The 15,065-nt window shown below is 42.1% G+C and overlaps 1 protein-coding gene across 1 annotated transcript in view; it reads left to right on the top strand.

Annotated features, from left to right (window-relative positions):
* Nucleotides 1-15,065, top strand: part of LOC147702949 (uncharacterized) — a 4,293,369-nt gene that overhangs the window by 606,511 nt on the left and 3,671,793 nt on the right. Inside the window, exon 5 of the mRNA XM_086929459.1 lies at nucleotides 590-768. Within this exon, the coding sequence (XP_086785585.1) occupies nucleotides 590-768 (179 nt within the window). The remainder of the gene's footprint in view (nucleotides 1-589; nucleotides 769-15,065) is intronic.

The following is a 15,065-nucleotide window of genomic DNA, read 5'->3' as shown; positions in this document are numbered from 1 at the left end:
TCGGTAAATCTAGATGTAGGTGGCACTGAAAACAGTGCCACAGGCCCTTAAGAATTCGTTATTTACCATGAACTACTATTTCATGGTAAATAACGAATTCCTGTGTACATGCACATCTGTGCAAGCACACCTGTGCCATGTGACACACATACATGCCCTTAGGGCATGTATGTGTGCCACATGGCACACAAGCCAAAATCAGGGGTGCAACAGGGTGTCAAAGTGACACCCTGTCCCCCTTGACAATTCGGTAATTTTACCGAATCTGTATTTACCGATTCGGTAATTACCGAATCATAACGATTCGGTAAAAATTACCGAATTATTACCTACATCTCATTTACCGAATCTAGAATACCGAATCGGTAAAATTCGGTATTCTAGAGTCTGTAAATGAGATTTACCTACATCGGGCCCTAAATCACTTTATTTACTCCTTACATTGGGGAACAAACTATGAGAAACAAACTACCCCTTGATATTAAGTGCTGTTTAAGCATATAATATTTAATAACTGGGAAGAAAAAAGAGATTGATTTTTGTGTCTAATTCATGTAATTTGGGTTATAAACTCAATTTTGTTTTACAGATTATGCATCGTGATATTAAACCTGAGAATATTTTAATTACTCAGTCTGGAATTATTAAGGTATGCGATTTTGGCTTTGCTCGGACATTAACAACAAATGGAGATATATATACCGATTATGTTGCCACACGATGGTATAGAGCACCAGAGCTGTTACTGGGGGACTCTAAGTATGGAAAGTAAGTACTTTGTAATAGTTTTCTTTTTTTGTGCCTTTAAAGTTCATTCATTTTTGTGGAAAAGCTTTTAGATCACTAATAACCTACATATTTTTACTTTCTGAAAGAGCAATTGTAACATGTGGAAGCATCATTATGCTGTATTTGGTGTGTCTTTCATGCACTTTACATAACATCTGTATGCTATCCATTGAGTTGAACAGCTAGTTATGATTAGTAGCAAACTGGATTATTTCACCTGAAAGAAATAAGTGCCAAGAAGCAACCCTCTGAGGTTTTGCATGCTCATTCCATCAAAACTAAGGCTGCAACCACATGCATCTCTACACACATTAACCAAACACTACTGCCTGGACAGTCAGGTCCGTAGTGATGGGCACTTTGCCTGTTCGGTCCTGAAAGACCTTTTAGTGTGAAATTGTTTTGCAGCCCCTCCTCCATGGAGGTATTGCTTGGGTGGCTTGTCTAAAAAGGTAAGGAAGCTACAGCTAGAAGTCTTTGTTAACGCGTTATTTGGTGGAGACTCCATCTAGCCACAGATTCTTTACTGACCCACCCATCCTTCCTGTTCTTCAAACAGATTTCTAGGGTCAAGGCTATTCTCGTTTCAGGGCCCTAGTATTTCACATATGTGGTTTGTTTTATTCGTGGCTTTGCACTCCTGGCGTGGAAAGTCATGAAAAGAAACTAACATCAGCAGCCTGGGGTGTCTCCTATACAGGCACTGCCCATGTCTCTTCCGGCGTGGATGATGCCACACAGAGCCGAACGATGCCACCTACCGGCATGCAGGTATAATGCTCACGGAAAAAGTCCGGTAAGGACTCTATGGCTAGATACAGTCTTTGCCAGATAATGTGTTACCAAAGGTAATTAGCTAGCTTTTTGTGCATGAAAGTCAAATTTTTCCCAATCTTGAGTTTTATCGCCAAAATTCAATTCAATCAATCAGTATTTTCTTTATTCGATTTTATAATAAAATCATACTAGTGTCATGTGATAAAAGGTCCAACATGTTAATACATAACAAGACAATAGAATGACGTAGTGTCTGAATATAAAAGGCATCAAAGGTCAGCTATACCCAAGATCATTCTCTATCGTGCAGCATTATAAACCTCCATAAGAAACTTGACACATTAAAACAAAATGTTATGTTTTAAGAGCTTATGCTAAAGAGATTTATATAAAAAACACGGACATGTGGGCTTTTCAGAATACTTTACCCAGAGACACTCGGAACAGATAAACTGATGAAACAAACCCAGAATAAAATTGGTTTACAAACTACGCTGGTGAAAAGGCATTTCAGTTGCTCAATCCCAGGAACTGTTTTTACCATTGCATTGCTTTTAAATATTGGCTTAACCAGAGCTGAGGTTATCCTCTCTATGGTGAAATTCCTCTCTTAAACAAGCAACACAACATCTTGTTTAACAATTCCCTGAGGGTTTGTGAATAGCTCTGGTTTCCCGAGTGTTTTAAGATTCTCTTTAACATATAACAGCCATGGAATATTGGACATATCCAACTGCATGGAATCATACCTGACTGATCTATTAAGAGTTAATTCTTCCTTTAACCGAACTGCACACCACAGCAAAAGAGGTTGCAGTTGGATGTAATCTGCAATGTATCTCATTCCTAGCTCTTCATGCAATATCTCAGTAGGGCTGTATTGCCCAACCTCCAAGAGACCCCTGAAAAATATATTCTCTGCCACCCCAAATGAGTCTAAATTCGCATAACCCCAGATCTCACTAGGTGGAGATGAGAATGCATTTGGCTTTATAGATCTCCAACATAGTTCTCAAGGGCTTTTGACCAAGCACGAAGAGAAGTCACTGACTCCGGCACACACCCTCTTAAGGTTTTCAATGTTCTTTATAAGGAGTTGCCGAAAGAGCCTAGAATCTATTAAAATTCCAAAATTAGTACAATTTGCTATCTTGCTTACGATCTGACCTTAGACAGAGAAGTTGGCACGGTTGTGTTTTTGGATCCAAAACCCTGACATTGACTTTTTAAAATTAGTGATTAAATTCAGACTACCCATAAAACCGACAAAAAGATCTAAAAGCTGCTGCAAGTTTCTAGCAGTACGGGCAATTAAAACTGTGTCATCTGCATAGAGGAGAGCCTGGAGCAATCTGCTCCTGACTCTAGGAACATCCCCACCTGGCTCAAGGAGTGCATTCTCCATGCGGTTGCTGAACATAATAGAAAGGATGTGGGCCAAGATGCAGCCCTGATGGACCCCCTACTAAGAGTAAAGTGCTTGGTGCATTCTACATTACTTCCATAGTGGACTGATGCCATCAACCCACAGTGAAGAGGAAATTAACCACATTTTGTTCCACCCCCATGGAACTCGGCTCTGCCTAGAGTTTCACTCTGTTGACCTTATCAAAGGCAGAGCTGAAGTCCACGAAGGGACTCCTTGGTGGCCCGGGTATATTTTTTGATGACAAGATGGAGATTAAGATTGTGCTCCGTCCAGAGCGAAACCCATTTTAGACGTTATTTTACTTTTCTCTGTCTAAAGAGCTCGGCTTTTAAGTAAAACCCTGCTTACAACTTTAACCTCGACCAAGATAAGGGAAATAGGCCTGTTCCCCTGCTTGAACACAGGTACAATAACTGAATAAAGCCATGGCTGTGGAAGGGAACATCTAATGGAGGCATTCATATAAAGCATAATAAAAGGTTTCAGAGATCAACAGAGGACTTAAAGAAGTCCCCAGGAACTCCATTAGCCCCAGGAGCTTTTCCCACAGGCAGAGATATGATAGCGCCTCTGACTTCCTCCCAGTAAAGCATCAGCTTCCCACCATGCTTGCCTAGAGTAGGTCCTCCCAAACCTCTTTTTTTTTAGGTGTTTAAGTCCTACTGCGGCTTTATACACAGCACTCTCTTACCTCCCCCCGTAGCGCAGTGGTTTTTTCTGCACCGACAAAAGATCCTTATAGGCATTTGTACCGCTATTATCAAACCAGGTACAAGGCATCTGAAACTCAGTTATTGCGGACCTAGAAAGGGCGTTGTTGATGTAAGAGCAGATCTTAAGTCAGTTGCCTCACCTGGGCCTCATCCAGCTACTATTACATGTTGTGGAGCCCACTTCGGCCACGCCCTTCTGCTTTCTCTTACTGATGGTTTTTGATTTCCTTTTCAGAGACTAAGTCGAAGGTAAAGCTTCCAAGCAGGACAAATCTGGTTTCTGTATCCGACCTGTGCTCTGTCGTGGTCGATCTTAAATTGTGCATAGGTACTGGTCAGGTGCAACCAGATGACTGTAAATGCCACTTAATGCTTTTTAGCGCTATTTTTGTATTTAAACATTAAAAATATATAGCTCCAATTACCCCAAAGGATTTTAGTCGATTTGGTGTTGTTTTATTTATTAAAATATTCTATATTTTGCTAAATTTGTGTGGGATTTTTCTCATGTTTTGTTTTGACTTTATCTGTTTTGCTACTGCATAAATACATTACACATTGCCTTTAAGTTAAGGACAAGGAATGTGATTATTAATTGATGTGGTTACTTTCAACACAACTAATACTTCAATTTCTTACAATTATGAAAAAAGCTAGCTTGTTCAAACCTCAAGACCAAGCCTAGCAAAGGCAGGAGATGGAACCCCCTGGCTCAAGGATTTATCCACCACTGCAGAAGTAAGCTTGTTCAATCTTCGCACCAAGAACACAGGGGCGTAATACGGAACATTGTAAACACACTATTACTCTACTAACTATGAAAAAGTAAGCTAGCTCCAACCTCAAGACCAAGAGCAAAAAGGAAGCCTACTGGATCAAAGATTAATCCTCCAGCTGAGCAAATAGGACAGTTCAATCTCATGCGGGACATTTATAGGAAACCTAATAGACGAAGGCATCATCCTTAATTCCTGTCTTTTCAGGTAACACTCCAGGGAACCTGAGTGATTATAGGCCAGCCTTCTATCTTTCTTTCCCAAAGTAGTGATAAAAGTCTGCCAAAAATAACATGGGCCTAAAAACTCATGCCTAAGCCTAGCGGAAGTCATTGGAGGGAACAAGGTGACCAAAGGTTAACCGTTACTTCGTAGTTTATCGTGAATCAATCTTAGATCCAATCAGCTACAACACAGTTCTCCATCAGCCTTGTTTTCCAGGTAGTGTTAGGAGAAAGATACATATGAAAAGGTTTTACCTAGGAGCTCCAACTTTAGAAAGGGCACTGGAATTTCCAAGAATTTAGCCATAAACTGCATACCCCACAGACCTGTAGCGACGAGAGAGACCATAGACTAGCTCTGCGCACATGTCCAACCAGGAGTATAACAGGAGACCCAAGCAATTACAGTCTAACACCTGAAGATCCTAGACATTAGGAAGCCTAAGAGGATTCAAAATTGGCCAATGAAATCAAATTAGTTTCATGCACTTAACAAAATGCTCCAAGGAGACAGAATTTCTGCCTTAAAACCCATACTGCATGCAAAGTATTATTCCAGTTGAAAGCCAATCAACCTGAGTCTTAACATCTAGAAGAGTAATATCTGTAGAATAGAAATATGACCTATAATGACTAACTATTAGATTCATTTATCACCATGACACCTAATCATACATATGATTTTAGTGATCAAGAAAAACTACCTGACTATGTGAACCAAATTAAAAATCCCCCTATTGAGCACAATTATTCATTTGAGAGGGATCCAATGTCACCCCTTAATCTTAACCCAGCATAGAGTTTATAGGGAAGCTAGTGGTCAAATCCTAAGCCATGGACAAAAGTGCATTACCATTGATTATTCAGAGGAGAAAAGCTCAAATATTTGCATTTCTCCAGTATTAGGGTGTCTTTCATAGATTCACATGCTTGAATATCCCCCGTCGTCGGAGTGGGAGTCCCACAGTGAATAAAATAGCAATAATATACTATATATATATATATATATATATATATATATATATATATATATATATATATATATATATATATATATGTAACAACATAAAACCTGAGATATGTAATAGAAAAAGGCATAACAAGCCTGCACATATTTCTACATAGGAATGCATGGAAAAGGAAAAAAACATTTGCAGTCTATCATTGTCATTATGTTGGTCCAAACCACAGCCAATCAGGTGCCAGCAACCCTCTAGAACCTTCTCCTCAGAGTTCAGCACCTCACATTGTCTACCGCACGTCATGTGAAGGGAGTCTCCCTGAGCTCTGCTCAGTTTTCTTCAATTTTCTTCACATTTTCTTCAATTTTTTCTTCTTAATATCACAGTTTTGTAATGTCTTCGTACATGAAGTCTTCCTTCAGACCCTGTGTCACTTGTGGGAAGCTGAGACCTTTTCCTGTGAACCCTCATGAAGAGTATATGGACAACAATCTGCTTGTCTCTGACATGGTAAGGGGAGAATGGGTTGTTCTTGTGCTTAGACTGTAACCCCCTTCTGATGTGGGAAGATTTTTTTGTTTGTCCTGCACATTAAGATTTTAAGTGATGCTTCTCCTTTACTTCACCAGCTGAAGTAACATCACAATTAAGGGGTCTCTGACCTTCTTTGAGTCTGCCTCCCACATCTACGCCCACGAGATTTACTCTCAGGCGTCTGGACTCACTCTGCGCACTTTTCTACGTGAAAATGTGCCAGCTTGTTGACAATACGGTCTATGTACCCTCTGACGACAATCTCTGCCGTCACTGTTGCTCTGCAACGACAACGCCTCCAGGCATGCGTCGACGACAATGATGACAGTGCCCTCTTGACGTCTACAGGCTCGTAGACCACTTGGAGTTTTTTGTCGATGGTAAATTTCTTCGACAGTTGGCCTCGTCGACGGTAGGTTTATCGACGGTAGGCCCGTCGACGGTGGCCTCGTCGACGGTGGCCTCATCGACAGTGGCCTCGTCGACGGTAGCCTCGTCGACGGTAGGCTCGTCGACGGTAGGCTCGTCGACAGTGAGCTCCGTAGACGGTGAGCTCGTCAAGGGTGAGCTCCGTAGATGGTGAGCTCGTCGACGGTGAGCTCCGTCGACGGTGGGCTCCGTAGACGGTGAGCTCCGTAGACGCTGAGCTCCGTCGACGGTGAGCTCCGTAGACGGTGAGCTCCGTAGACGGTGAGCTCCGTAGACAGTGAGCTCTGTAGACGGTGAGCTCTGTAGAGGGTGAGCTCTGTAGACGATGAGCTCTGTAGACGATGAGCTCTGTAGACGGTGCGCTCTGTAGACGTTGGGCTCCGTAGACGGAGGGCTCCGTAGACGGTGGGCTCCGTAGACGGTCGGCTCCATAGACGGTGAGCTCCGTAGACGGTGAGCTCTGTAGACGGTGAGCTCTGTAGACGGTGAGCTCTGTAGCCGGTGAGCTCCATAGACGGTGAGCTTCGTCAACATTCAGCTTCGACGCCAGTTGGCTTCGTTGATGGATGACCCTGTTAACTGTTGGATTCGTCGACGGTTGAGCCCGTTGACAGTTGGTTTCACACACTGTTGACTTTTATGCACAATGTTTTTCGGTAGACAATTTATCTCGCCGACTGCAGCTTTCTGCTACATCTACGTGATGGCGTGATGGCTTTTTACTCCCGCCATTATTCTTCTTGGACATCACATAGCCATATGAGCATGTCTTTTCTTCAGATCAGAAATATGTATTTCTGACAGCAAGGCTGCCACGGCCTGTACCATGGCGGGATTACGTCTTCTCTTACAACTAGAGTTCTATTGCATTCACCTCCGGTGAATATTGGAGGTTTTCCCCTCCTTATGAAGAGAGCTATGAATCGTTTTCCCTTTTCCCCTCGTCCTGGGGTAACTTCAGAAATAAGTCCGTTCAGTTCCTATCATAGACTGTATTTAGCAAGAAGGTGTTAGACTCATACAGAGGCCAAACTCTGTGCCAGCGGTTTGTTTTCCACGCCTCAACAAGAAATGTGAAGCTCCCCACTATTCAGCCTACCCTGACTCAGTCATTACTCAGGCGGCACAGCGATTATCTTGCAAGCCAGTTGGGCAGGTATGCCGCCAGATGTGCTCTGACATGTTGGCACCATTAGAACTTATTTCAGAATCCTCCAAGCCTCACGCTTTGAAGATCCTGCAGGAGGGAGAAATGATACACTGTGAAGCGGACATTGCGTGTACAGGTTTTTCCACAGCTCGCTGTAGGGGCAGTCTGGCAAAGACAATTTCGCTTCAATGCTACGGCTTTCGCAAGGAGTTTCTGAGTTCAATACTTCACTTGTTCTATTAATTGAGGATCCCTTCCGGCCAGCATGTTGATGAGGCACAGCAGACCATCTTAAATGACATAGATACTGCCCGCACCTTTGGGATATAGAATCGCAGCCTTTTTGTGGTGCCGAGAAAGTAGCTCCACGTCCTTTGTTTCAAGGGAGTTCCATCCAGTATTGGCTCCTGCAATCAGAACCAACTGTGTTACTCAAATCAAACGCAGTCATATAGGCACAGTACCAACAGGTCCTACATAGACAATCATCGTACAGCCGAGGCAACTCTTCTAGAAACAATGGATTACCTGGAACACACCTTTATTCCCTCCAAAAACGTCAGAGGTCTAATATCTCACTTTTATTCCAATTAGACAAATTTCCCTCTTTCTACACCTCCAAAGGGACCTCCACTTTCTCTTCTACGGGTGTCCTTTGCGCAGTGTCTATATGGATACAATCAGGGACCGTCGGAGTGGTTCCGAATCTCCAACAGCGTTAGGGTTTACTCTCAGTTCCTGATCAACAAGCAAATGAGGGAAGTAGTGCATGATGTTGATCTTTGCGCAAACTTTACAAATGTGATCCCACAAGACAGTCCTAAAGTTCTTATGCCAGAACGACTTTATCGCTACTCTCAACCTCCAGGATGTCTATTTTCATGTGCCAATCCTTCTTAAGCACAGGAAGTGACTACGCTTTACAATAGGTACAGAACTTATTCAATTAAAGTCCTACCTCTTGAATTTAGGTCCGTTTCACGTGTCTTTACGTAGATGCTGGCACCAGTGGCAGCCTATCTACGTCTGCAAGGCATATACATTTATCATTACTGAGACAACTGTATAATAAGGGCTCGCTCTTATTTACAAGCAGTCCAGCACACCCAGACTTATCATTCACTGTTTCAAGACCCGATTTTCAATAAATCATGACAAGTCCCAACTAGTACTAGCTCCGATATCAACGTTTCTCGGATCATCAATCAATACAAACCTAGCAAAGGTGTTTGTCTCACACGAACGACGGGCCACTTGGTGGTTCTTCTACGTTGGTTCCAGGTCTCCAGTTCATTCGAAGATCTCATTCAAATCAATCCTCGGATGCAAGAGGCCTTTTTGTTTGGTGGGTCCAAGAAAGAAATTTGTAGAAGGGGTGTGCGTTTTTTCCTTCAAAAAGCGCCAAATTACACAATCACCACAGACTCATCCCTCGAGGGTTGGGGAGCATATCTTCAAGGGCTGAAGGTCAGCAGGGAATGGAACCCTCAACAAAAGGCTTGGCACATCAATCTGCTAGAGCTAGGTGCCATCTTTTTAGCCCTCAAATCCTTTCGTGTTATCATTCAAGAGGCCACAGTATTGGTTTGCACAGACAATACTTCAAGTATGCATTACTTAAACAAACAAGGAAGAACGAGGTTGGTTCTTCTATCTCAGAAAGCCCAAGAGATATGGGCTTGGGCAATATGGCACAGGATCAAACTCTTGGCTGTTTATGTGCCGGGAGTTGCAAATGTGCTGGCGGACACCCTCAGCAGGTCAACAGGTGTCCAACCACGAATAGGAACTGCATCAGCCAACGGTGGATCGAATCTTCCAGCTGTGGGGTCATCCCGATCTAGACCTCTTTGCGACAAAGAAGAACAGCAAATGCCTGTTTCTTTGCAAGCTGGCATCCCCACAAGGACTCGCAGGGGAAGGCGTTTTTCGATAAACTGGTCTCAAATATATGCTTACGCCTTTTCCTCCGATGTCGTTGGTTCCGAGAGTTCTCCGGATGATGATGAAAGAGCTGTGTCGTTTGATTCTCATCGCCCACAGGTGGCCTCCCCAATACTGGTTCACCTAACTTCTTGTCCTCTCAGAGTACCATCCAATACAGTTTCGACCAATACCAAGTCTCCTCTCCATTCAGAATGGTCAAATTTGCCATCCAATCCGGCTTCTCTAAAATTAGCAGCTTGGCTCCTAAGCTCCTTGAATTAGCTCATCTGACTATCTTGGCGGATTGTAAGGAGGTACTGGCTTACACGAGACCACCTACTAAAATAAAGACATAGGGCCAGATGTAGGAGCCCTAATACCGGTCGGTAACGGCCGATTTCAGCCGTTTCCGACGGGTATTAGGGTTTTCAGATGTAGGGGGCTGAAAAATACAGAATCGGTATATTTACTGATTCGGTAAAATTACCGATTCGGTAAATATACCGAATCTGTAATTACAAATGTAGGTGGCACAGTTTACAGTGCCACAGGCCCTTAAGAGTCGGTATTTTACCACACAATCCTATTGTGTGGTAAAGTACCGAATTCAGGTGTGCATGCACATCTGTGCATGCACACCTGTGCAATGTGACACACAGACATGCCCTTAGGGCATGTATGTGTGCCACATTGCACACAAGCCTGTACTTGGGGTGCTAGAGGGTTTCAAAGTGACATCCCCTGCACCCTTGCAGGATTCGGTATTTACCGATTCTTAAATACAGAATCGGTATTTCCCATTGATTCCAATGGGCTTCAAAATGTTACCGAATTGGTAAATACCGAATTTTACAGATTCGGTCATTCAGATTTTAAAATTACCTAAATCTGCCCCCTTCCCACAGACTCTTAAATACCGAATCAGTAAAATTCGGTATTTAATAGTCTGTAAATGGGAATTACCTATATCTAGCCCTAAGTCTTTAAAAATAAAAAATAAAAAATCTGCATTTGGTGTTAATCTGCTGGGGTTCACCCATTTAATGCAACGCCGGACCAGATATTACCTTTTTTCTTGCACCTGGCAAGATCAGGCTTATCTCATACAAGGTTGAATGTCTTTTTGGCAGCCATTTCAAGGTAACGTCAGGATGGGTCCATCTCACTTTATTCTTCAAGAATACAACAGTTCTTTAAGGAACTACTCAGAATGTTTCGTCTGTACGTCGTCCGCTTCCATCATGGCATTTTAATGTAGTATTAGCGCAGCTCATGCGTCACCCATTTGAGCCAATTTTCAGAATGTATTTCAATTTCCTAACATGCAACGTTTTTTCTCTTTGCAGCATTAACTTCATCTAGAAGAGTCTGTGATGTTCTAGCTCTCACTGTCAATTCACCTTTCTTACAATTCACGTCCAATTCTGTGGTGCTACGTACAAACCCAAGGTTTATGCCTAAGGTGCCTTCAGATTTCCACCTGAATGAACTAGTTATCTTAAAGCAGTTTTTTCCTAATCCGCAATCCCCTGCGGAGAGGGCATTACTTACCCTTGGCATCAGAAGATGTTTTAAAATTCTATTGGCAAAGGACCTCTGTCATTCTCAAATCCGATCGACTGTTTATTGCCTATGGATATATACGGCAAGGACAAGCAGAGTCTAAACGCACCATACCTAGATGGGTTTATGCAGCTGCTGACATTTGCCATCGTCATAGCTTATGGACGTTTCCACTAAGGGCGTCCAGTTCCCAAACTTACTATTGCTCGTGGGGTTTCCTCTGCCATTGCTTTCTGCCATCGACAGGCAGGCAAGCCTCTACAGTCTTCAGTGAGGACCCATTCTACCAGGGCGATATCGTCTTCAACTGCCCTGTTTGCCGGTGTGCCGCTGCATCAGATCTACAGAACAGCCATGTGGTCAAGCAGGCACACGTTTATGAAATACTACTGCCTGTGTGCCATTAACAAAGCAGACACTGCAGTGGGACAGGCTAGACTTCCTTCGCTATCTTTTTCAATAAGGTAAGCCTCTGTCTTCCCTCCTCCATTATGGTTTACCTTGTTACTGTACGTCTTGCATGATTAAAGACATATTTGGTCTTATAAGTCTATGCATGTGTATCATGCTGGGAAGTTTTCTTCGGATATTACTGCTTTCTATTCTATATTCAAGCATGTGAATCTATGAAAGACACCCTAACACTGGAGAAGAACAAATGTTACTTACGTGTAAACAGGTGGTTCTCCAGTATTGGTGTCTTTCATAGATTCACATGCGACCCACCCTCCTCCCCTCAGAGGCTCTTTTCTCCTCATAGACTCTGTGGTCACTCTTGTGCTACGAAAATCTGAGGTGCTGAGCTCTGAGGAGAAGGTTCTAGAGGGTTGCTGGCGCCTGATTGGCTGTGGTTTGGACCAACATAATGACAATGATAGACTGCAAATGGTTTTTTCCTTTTCCATGCATTCCTATGTAGAAATATGTGCAGGCTTGTTATGCCTTTTTCTATTACATATCTCAGGTTTGATGTTGTTACATATATATATCTATCTATCTATCTATCTATCTATATATATATATATATATATATATATATATATATATATATATATATATATATATATATATATATATATATATATATATATATACATATATATATATATATATATATTGCTGCACGTTCCTACTTACAATTACGAGTTCGGAAAGAATGGCTGGTATCCAAATTAAAGATTTATTGACACCAAACCCCCCTCACCCCTACAGACGGGTTTCGCCTTTGCAGGCTTCGTCAGTGTTACGTTAGTGCAGAATACATGTCGCCATTTTAAGCCATTAGCCAGTTGAACATTGTCATGAAAATAAAGAAAGGGCTACCGGCATACAAAAAGATGGAAGCCATCTTGTAATGTGCAAATTGCATGAGAATACAAGGCTAGTAAATGGTGACTAAAGGTAAAGTGCATAGTGCTCATTAAAAACATGTAACGTAATTCAATTATTTCACGATTCTTAAACACAATAAAGTTAATTTAAGCAAACAATTCTGATTCCTCAAAAAATTCATATGAAGATTGTATTTACAGTGTCTCTTCTGGACATTTGACCAATAGAGTGCAGAATTGTTAGGAAAAATTATTTCCTTTTTTGCGTGGTGTTGGTTATTGAGCCCTGAATGGGCAATTACACTTGCAGTACAAACACTTTTTGTAATGACATGCAGATCAATAGAAAATTGGACTTATTGCTTTGAGATGATCTTAAATCATATTCGTCCTATTCTTCCATATGTCAGTCTCTGTGCATAGTTCATAGGTGAACCCAAAGTTCTTCATTATTGTTTAGTCCCCACGGAGTCATGGTTTTCAGACTGATGATATGCTTTGACTCAAGGATGCGTAGGGACTAGTCTCTGTCTCCACCCCGCTCTAATTTAGGCGCCTGATCAATACAATAAAAACTAAGTTTCTCCTAGTTACTTTGATGGTATTCGGCGAAATGGCGGGCAACAGGGTATGCTTTGTCCCTATTCGTAATTGCCCGCATATGTTCTAGGATTCTTAGTTTTGCAGGTTTTATAGTGCTGCCAATGTATCGCAGCTTGCAGGGGCAGGTGAGACAGTAGATGGTGTATTCTGAGTTGCAATTAAGCAACTGTTTGATTTTTATGTTGGGTTTCTTATCACCTGTGCGATTTGGGTACTCTGACATTTTACTGCTGAATCTGCATGCCTTACATTTAAGACAAGGAAAAAAGCCAGTTGACTTAGATAATTTGATGGGTTGGGTCATTGTTTTAAAATGACTGTGGACCAGATGATCTGCCAGAGATGGACATCTTTTGTATGTAATTAGTGGTCTCTGCAGCAGATTCTTTTTGAGGATCTTGTCAGCGGTAAGTATATGCCAGTGTTTTTTGAAAATGTTTACTATTTCTCCTGACTTGGTGTTGAATTCAGTTATGGTGCCTCTGTTTTTGGTTTAGGTGTTAGGAGGTCCCTCCTGTTGATACCAGAGGCTTTCACACTGGCCTGTTTCAAGATGTTTTTATTATACCCCCTTCTCTCAAACCTCTCTTGTGCCTCAATCGTCGCCTGCATGTAATCTCGTTCTAAAGAACAATTTCTCTTTAGACGGAGAAACTCGCCATATGGCACATTTTTTACCAGACTCTTGGGGTGGTATGAGCTAGTATGCAGTACTGCATTACCCGCCGTGGGTTTTCTGTACAAGCGGGTTTGTAAGATGTTATTGTGCACAAATATTTCCAGATCTAAGTAATTGATACTACTGGTACTAATAGTGCTAGTAAACTTCAGGTTGAGAGTGTTGGTATTTAAGATGGCAATATACTTTTCCGCGGATAGACGATCACCGTGCCAAATTAGGAACAGGTCGTCTATGTATCTGGTCCACATAAGGATCTTTTCGGTCCATTCATTGTTGGCATCTTTCCATGCCTCATGCTTCTCCCACCAGCCCACGAACAAGTTTGCGTAGCTGGGGGAGAAGCACAAGCCCATGGAAGTACCCCTCTTTTGGTTGTACATAGTCCCATCAAATAAGAAGTTGTTATTATATAAGCAGAATCTAATCATAGACAAAATCATGGTGCTGTGACTACGAAAATGTTCAGGTTTCTGATCTAAAAACCACTTAATAGCGGTAAGACCCTCCTCGTGATTGATGCAGGTTTACAAATTCACTACATCCAATGTTATTAGTAACATTTAAAAAAAAAAAAAAAAATATATATATATATATATATATATATATATATATATATATATATATATATAATTCGAAAGAGTTGCCTCATTAGGAAGGAGCCACTGTAGGTAGGTAATTGTCCTTTAATAATTCACGCAGGCTGCATGTCAAGTAGAGCAGGGGTGGTCTTTATTTTCTTATTTGCTATGGCCAGACGCGTTTCAAATCTGTTCGGATTTTTCTTCAGTGGCAGCAAAGAGTATCCAAGTTCAAACCGGCAAGCGCAGCTTTCAATGGAACATGACTTCCCTTTTGCGGGCGTGGTCTATGGTGAAGCATCTCGGTCTTCGTAGTTTGCGCCTCATTACAGCTTCAGTGAGTTCGATTTGAAGACCGAGATGCTTCACCATAGACCACGCCCGCAAAAGGGAAGTCATGTTCCATTGAAAGCTGCGCTTGCCGGTTTGAACTTGGATACTCTTTGCTGCCACTGAAGAAAAATCCGAACAGATTTGAAACGCGTCTGGCCATAGCAAATAAGAAAATAAAGACCACCCCTGCTCTACTTGACATGCAGCCTGCGTGAATTATTAAAGGACAATTACCTACCTACAGTGGCTCCTTCCTAATGAGGCAA

This window comes from Lissotriton vulgaris, chromosome 7, assembly GCF_964263255.1.
Source record: "Lissotriton vulgaris chromosome 7, aLisVul1.2, whole genome shotgun sequence".
NCBI classification, from domain to species: Eukaryota; Metazoa; Chordata; class Amphibia; order Caudata; family Salamandridae; genus Lissotriton; species Lissotriton vulgaris.
The sequence above is the reverse complement of the archived record's forward strand: the minus strand, read 5'-3'. Positions and strand labels throughout refer to the sequence as shown.